Genomic DNA, 7,197 nt, shown 5'->3' with positions numbered 1-7,197 from the left:
GGGGCGGGGCGAGCGGCAGGGGCGGGCTCGGGGCGGTTGGTTGGAGCGTCGCAGCAGCGGAGAGGTCCGGGAAAGTTTCTTTGGAGGTGAAAACAGCCGCGGAACTCGGGGCCCTGCGAAGGGGTGGGGGCGCGGGGGTCCTGGGGCCGGGGAGGGGCCCCTCCCGGACCGGGGGAGGGTGGGCCCGGCCCTTCCGGGGGGCGATCGCCCAACAAAGGATCCCTGGGGCGCCCGCCCTCGAGGGCCTCCCCGCCCCTGGATCCGGCCCCCCCAAACACCCCGGGCCCGGCATTCCGGGGCTCCCCCGCCGGGCCACCCCGTCGGCGGCTCGGGCGCCCCTCACTCGGCCACGCGTCTGCCTTCCAGGTGGGGCCGGGAGCGGCCATGTCCCACGGCTCCAAGCAGCCCGGCGCGGCCGCCGCGTGAGTGCGACATCCCCTCCCCCAGCCCACTCGGGGCTACAGCCCAGCCCCCGCCCGCCCTGTCGGAGCTACTCGCCCCCCGCCCCCCCAGGGTCTTGACCCCCCACACAGCCGGGGCAGGACCTTCCCCAGCGGCCTCTTCCCCCCCTACTCCCCGGCCCAGTTCCTCCCAGGGGTCCCTATCGGCCCCCCTAGTGCTCCTGCCTCGTCCCGCGGATAATGACCCCCGCAGACCCCTGCTCCCAGGTCTCAGGCCCCCTCCGTGCCAGCTCCGCGGTCGGGGATGGAGGTGAGGTTGGGGGTGACCCTGGCGTCCCGTGGCTCCAGGCCGGCGGGCGGCAAGGCTCCGGGACAGCATGGGGGCTTCGTGGTGGCTGTCAAGCAAGAGCGCGGCGAGGGCCCCCGGGCCGGCGAGAAGGGGTCCCACGAGGAGGAGGTGAGTCACAGGACCCTGGACTGTAGTGGGGGAGGTTCTGGGGCTCGCCAGTAGCCTGGAAGCTCCACCCCGGGTTAGATTTGAATTCGCTGTGGCTCCGCCCACAGCCCCGATTTTCCTCCCGGAGCTGAGGCCCCGCCCCGTGCCGCATGCCACGCCCCCAAGAGCTCCCCTGCCACTAAGCCCAGGCCCCGCCCATCGCCCATTCCAGCTCCGCCCAGTGCCCTGTGGGAGGCACCTTCCCATCGTCCTGTGGGCCCCTCCTCCAGCATAGAACCCACGCCCACGCCCGAGACCACGCCCACAAGCCAGCCCCATCCCTGGGCTTAACCGGGTCCCAGGTGCCACGTGCCCGGGACCTCCGAACCCCGCCCTCTCCCAATCCTGCCCCTTGACCGGGCCATACCTACAGGACTTCTGGGCCCTGGCTCCTGGATAGGCCCCGCCCAGCCCTCTAAGCCCCTCCCAATGGCGCGGTTCGGTACTGCAGCCTGTGAAGAAGCGCGGCTGGCCCAAGGGCAAGAAGCGGAAGAAGATCCTGCCAAATGGGCCCAAGGCACCGGTCACCGGCTACGTGCGCTTCCTGAACGAGCGGCGTGAGCAGATTCGCACGCGCCACCCAGATCTGCCCTTTCCCGAGATCACCAAGATGCTCGGTGCCGAGTGGAGCAAGCTGCAGCCGGCGGAGAAGCAGGTGTGCACCGAGGGGGCTGGCCCAGGACCACTGACCTTGCCCCGACCCACTCGGACACTGCCCTACAGCCACATCCCCCAAAAGACAGAATGTGGAGGGTCCTTGCTCCCTCCTGGAGAACTGACCACCCATGAGCTCTCCCCAGCAGGCTGAAGCGAGGGGAGGGTAGCAATAGGCAAGAATCAACGTAAAACTTAATAACCAACATGGATAGATGTAAAGAAGTAGGGGTGGAGGCCAGATTTTTATGGGATCCCTTCCGATTTTCAAATCTGGTAATTAACTTAAAATTGCAAAAATACCAAGGAAACAAAACAGACCGCTAGTTTGTACCCTCTAAGTGGGATTGCAGCAAGCGTAATGGGTGCGGGAGGGCAGTCCAGCCCGGGGCTGGGAGCCTGTCGTCAGACAACAAGGAGAAGTTATAACTGTGGGAGTTTGGGGAGGTGCGCTGAGCAGCAGGCCCAGGAGGTGGGTTTTGTCTCCAGGGACAGTAGGGAGCTATGGGAAGGTGAGGCATAGTGAGCTGAGTGTTAGAGATGGGGTGTTGGCCGTGGAGTCCCCCCCCCCGCCCCGCCCCTGGGCTGAGCCACGCCTTCCGCTGCCCCCACCAGCGGTACCTGGATGAGGCCGAGCGGGAGAAGCAGCAGTACATGAAGGAGCTGCGTGCCTACCAGCAGTCCGAAGCCTACAAGATGTGCACGGAGAAGATCCAGGAAAAGAAGATCAAGAAAGGTGCGAAGGGATCCAGCCCCCAGGCAGCTGGGTGCGGGCTCTGGGACTGGTGATCTGGGCGGACCACCCGGCCTCCTCCATGGGACTCCCGGTCCCATGAAGATGAGAGACACCTAACCAGACAGCTGTGAGTGAACAGGGCTGAGCAGTGCTGACATGGGGGCACACACACTGGGGGGCCTAGGCAGGAGCCTGCCCCAGGAACGGGTAGGGCTGACTAGGTGGGGGAAGGGTAATCCTGGCAGGGGGGCGGCCGTTGCAAAGCACTGTGTGGGCTCAGGGAAGACCTGCCAGGCTGATCCTGCCCTCCTCCCTCCCCCACCAGAAGACTCGGGCTCTGGGCTCATGAATACCCTCTTGAATGGACACAAGGTAAGTACTCTTCCTCCAAGGACCATGGCTGGGGTTTTGAGAAAGGTCTGGAGGTCTTTAACCCCTGGGTGAGCCAGACCCAACTCTCACGGAGGAAGTGAGCGCCCCTCCTCCAAGTGTGCAAGCAGCCGTGGGGCAGCCACATCGTGGGAATGTTGTTAAAAGGACTTCGACCCAGATGGCCAGAGGAATCCCTCCCAAGCTTGAGGGACGTCCCAGAGGGGTTTTGGCTGCCCCCCCAAAATTTGTCACCTTGTCCTGTCGTCCCAGGGTGGGGACTGTGATGGCTTCTCCACCTTCGACGTTCCCATCTTCACCGAAGAGTTCTTGGACCAAAACAAAGGTGAGCACTGACCAGGGGTTCTGGGGGAAGCGGGTGTTGGGAGAGTGTGTGGGCTAAAAAGGGTGCCAAGGCCAGAGGTGGCGGGTGGGGGGAACTGACCGCTCAGAAAAGCAGAGGCGCCCCCCCCCCCCCAGCCGGAGCCAAGGTGTGGGCTGGAGGCAGAGCAGTGACAGCCAGCCTGGTGGGGGACACACAGCTAAGGCAAAAGGGCAGAGGGCAGGGAGGAAGCGGCAGGCTCTAATCTGCTCCCCCACGCTGCAGCGCGGGAGGCAGAGCTGCGGCGCCTGCGCAAGATGAACGTGGCCTTCGAGGAGCAGAACGCCGTGCTGCAGAGGCACACGCAGAGCATGAGCAGCGCGCGGGAGCGCCTGGAGCAGGAGCTGGCGCTGGAGGAGCGGCGGACGCTGGCGCTGCAGCAGCAGCTCCAGGCCGTGCGCCAGGCGCTCACCGCCAGCTTCGCCTCGCTGCCGGTGCCGGGTGCGGAGGCCCCGCCCCGCCCCCGCCCCCGGCCGCCGGGCCCCGCCCACTCCGCCGGCCGGACCACCCAGCCCTGCACCCAGTATCTGGCGAGCTCCGCCCTGCCCTGCCCCGCCCCCTCCACCTCCTGGCCCCGCCCCCGCTTCGAGCCTGGACCGCTACACCGCAAACCCTGGGCTACCACGCCCCCGGCCATGCGACTCCTGCTCCGAATGACCCCTCCCCATCGTGAGCAGAGCACGCGCCCGCCTTCTCTGACCCATGCCCGCGCCGGTCCTGTCCGTGATGCCCTCCTCCCTGGCCTTCCGCGCTCTGGCCTCAGCTGACCTTGGCTACTTCTTCCTCCCCAATTTGTAATCCCCCCCCTACCTCCACACCCGCCCCCCACGGCCTCGCCGTAGCCACTTTCCGTCTTCTGCCCCTGCCCACAGCTGACCTTGGCTTTTCCGGGTCTAGACGTCCTGATCCCCCACCCCGCCCCACGGACGCGTCGCGCCTCTGGCCCCCTCCCCGGGACCCTGCCCTTTCAGGCCCCCCACCCTCTGACCGCTGCTCCTGCGGAGTCCCGGCTGCGTCGACTCCCCCGCTGGGCTCCGGTGACCGGTCCCTGCCCTCTCCAGGCACGGGAGAGACGCCCACCCTCGGCACCCTGGACTTCTACATGGCTCGGCTGCACGGTGCCATCGAGCGCGACCCCGCCCAGCACGAGAAGCTCATCGTTCGCATCAAGGAGATTCTGGCCCAGGTCGCCAGGTGTGTGCCGGGGCGGGTCGCCCCCGGGCTCTGCTTGGCCCGAGTGGGGCCGCCCTGTGCGGGGGTTGGGGGGCTGCCTGGGGCTAGACCGGATTTCATCCTCTGATGGGGTTCCCGGAGTTTGGGCGCTGCCAGGTCGGATCTGGCTGCGGGATCTTATTCCGAGGCCACCGCCCACGCGGGATCTACCAGGTGGGGCTTATTTGATGCGGGCGGCCAGTGGCTGGACCGCTGGGGGCGCTGATCAGATCGGGGGCTTTATGAATGCTGCTGGGTGGGATATGCCCATCCGTCTTGGCCAGTGGGATCCACTGGGGGGACTAAATCTTCCCCACAGCTGCTCCTGGGCTTTTCAGGGTGGCTTCCAGCTGCTCGGGTTAGGTGGGATGGACTCCTGGCCCCCACTGTGGCATCTGTTTGGAAGAACGGAGGGTTGGTGGCCTATGGTGATCCTCATCCTGGGGGTCAGGGCTGATAAATGATGGGGGTTCCCTGTCATGACTCCCTTCTTCTCTCCTGTCACAGTGAGCACCTATGAGGGTGTCTGCCACCCCACGGATCCAGAGAAGACCAAGCTTTGGTCATGGCCCCTTCTCCGCCCCATGGAGGAGGATTGGGGGTCCACCTTTTGGGGCCATGCCCAATCCTGCACCTTGGGGGCTCCAGCCCCCCTAAAATTAAATTTCTACAGCATCCCTCTAGCTTTCAATTCCCCCAGCACCCTGAACCCCGAAAAGTCACCTGCTGTAAATGCCACGCCTAGAACCCCAAGGCCCAACAAGGCCCGCTTCCCTTACACATCACACTACAGGGACATGGGAGTGACACACGGGCTGCGGAACATGGGACACAAGGGGACCCACAGCCTCTGGCACGCCCAGTGTGGGGAGGGTTATACCTGCTACACCCGGCCCGAGGACCGGCCCGGGGACAGGGTAAAACCCCACACCTGACGCGCCGGGACCCCCAGCAGGTGCTCACCACAGGTGCCCCCCCCCCCGGCAGGCATGCTGCAGGGACATGCTCTCATACTATGGGCGGGGCCGTCTGCTGGTGGCCCTCAGATTCCTGCACCCCAGAATCGGGGTGGGGGGCTGGTACTGACCGCCCTTCCCTCATCCGGCTGAGGGACTCTTGCCGAGGCAGCTCTGCCTTTGCTCAATCTGGACTTTTTAAATAAAGTAGAATTTGAATTTCCAAGCTTGTGAATTTTTGGGGGTGGGTGGGAGGTGCGCTAGAAGATGTGCCCAGGGCCCCCAAGACGCCCCTGCTGGGTGTCCCAGGCCTGCCCTTCCCCGGTGCCTGGCAACCACTAACCCCCTTCTGTCTGGAGGAGCCTGTTCTGGGCGTGTCACACACGTGGACTCACACGCCGTGGGCCTTCTGTGTCTGGTTCCCTCCCTGAGCATCGTGGGCTCGGGGTCCGTCCCCGGGCAGCGCAGGTGGGCGCCTCACTCTTTTTCGTGACTCAGAAATAGTCCGATGTGTGGACGGACCCCATTGTGTTTATCCCTCCACCTGCTGGCAGACATCGCGGTTGCTTCCACCTGTTGGCTCCTGTGAGTCCTGCTGTGATGCCTGTACAGGGGCTTGATCACCTGCTTTCAGTTCCGCGGGGTGGCTCCCCGGAGCGGGTTGGCTGGTCCTATGGGAATCCTGCGCTTGGCTTACTGAGGAGTCCTCTCTGTGACTTTTCGTGTAATGCAATATTTAAGACATCTTAAAATTTTTGGAGAATAATTTGACAAACGCCCGTAACGGGTTGTTGAATCATGTCCCCTCAAAAGACACACTGAAGCCTGAAACCCCAGTCCTCAGAATGTGACCTTATTTGGAAATAGGGTCATTGCGGATATAATTAGTTAGGATGAGGTCATCCCAGAGTAGGGTGGGCCCCTGATCCAATATGACTGGTGTCCTTATAAGAAGATGAAGATTCGGACACAGACAGGAGACAGCCATGTGACCACGAGGCAGAAATGGGAATAACGTAAGCTTTCGACCAGGCACCAGCAGAAGCTACGGCGTGCAGGGACCGGCTCTACCCAGGTCTCGGAGGGAGCACGGTCTTGCTGACAAGCTGACGTCACACTTCGGGGCCCCCAGAACCGAGAGAGAGAGTAAATCCCTGTTGTTTAAGCCCCCCCAGCTTGTGGGGCTTTGTTACGGCAGCCCCGGGAGACTAACACGACCAGATATTGCCACCTTCCCCCCCCCCGATCCCTTGTCCTCCCCCCACCGGCAAGGTACCCCCCCATCCCAAATTTGGGGTTTATCAGCCGCGTCTTTATCTACTTTAAGCACATGTCTTCCCAAAAGAGGGGTTTGGCTTTTTTGTTCAGTTTTTAAAGGCTTTAAAGTGTACAATTCTGCGGTTTCTAGTATATTTACGAAGTTGTGCAACCATCAACAAATCTAATTCCAGAACATTTTCGTCGCCCCAAAGAGAAACCCTGTACCCCTTAGCAGTCGCCGCCCCTCCGCCTCCCTCAGCCCCTGGCAGAAACGAATCCACTTCCCATCCGTGGAGGAGCCTGTTCTGGACGTTTCACATAAATGGACTCACACGCCGTGTGGCCTTCCGTGTCTGGTTCCCTCCCTGAGCGTCGTGATTTCAAGGCTCATCTATGTCACAATATGTGTCATGTTTTGCAGGCTTTTAAACTTGACATAACATCTTTACAGTGTCCAAAGCCTTCTGCAACTTGCCTTTTTCCATTAGCACTTGGTTTCTGAGATTCTTCCAAGGCGGGAGGCCCCTCTTTTGCGCCACTATATGGCATTCCATTGCTGTTTATTATAAGAGCCCAAATTCCTCTTGTTGGATGCCTCGGTGTTCTGGTCCCAGCGGGTTCTTACAGATGCTTCCTGGTGCCCACTGCCTCCTTCCCTCCTTCTTCATCTCTAACCTGGGGGTCCATTCATTTCCTCACCAAAGGTTGCCTCAGTGCCTTCTGTCTGCCAG

The 7,197-nt window shown here is 62.6% G+C and overlaps 1 protein-coding gene across 3 annotated transcripts; it reads left to right on the top strand.

The window, feature by feature from the left end:
• Positions 1-5,432, top strand: HMG20B (high mobility group 20B). Of its 3 annotated transcripts, none has more exons than XM_045804389.2 (10): positions 1-86; positions 367-422; positions 750-858; positions 1,349-1,552; positions 2,167-2,287; positions 2,616-2,659; positions 2,930-3,002; positions 3,264-3,479; positions 4,100-4,232; positions 4,758-5,432. In XM_045804389.2, the coding sequence occupies exons 2-10, from the start codon at positions 385-387 to the stop codon at positions 4,768-4,770; spliced, it is 951 nt and encodes a 316-aa protein (XP_045660345.2). In that variant the 5' UTR covers positions 1-86; positions 367-384; the 3' UTR covers positions 4,771-5,432. The 3 variants fall into 3 exon arrangements, with proteins under 3 accessions (XP_045660345.2, XP_045660343.2, XP_045660344.2); XM_045804387.2 differs by having other exon boundaries at positions 2,613-2,659; XM_045804388.2 differs by lacking the exon at positions 1-86 and adding an exon at positions 100-123 and having other exon boundaries at positions 2,613-2,659.
• The last annotated feature ends 1,765 nt before the right edge of the window (positions 5,433-7,197 follow it).

This window comes from Ursus americanus, chromosome 14, assembly GCF_024610735.1.
Source record: "Ursus americanus isolate L20-20 chromosome 14, mUrsAme1.1.p, whole genome shotgun sequence".
NCBI classification, from domain to species: domain Eukaryota; kingdom Metazoa; phylum Chordata; class Mammalia; order Carnivora; family Ursidae; genus Ursus; species Ursus americanus.
The sequence above is the reverse complement of the archived record's forward strand: the minus strand, read 5'-3'. Positions and strand labels throughout refer to the sequence as shown.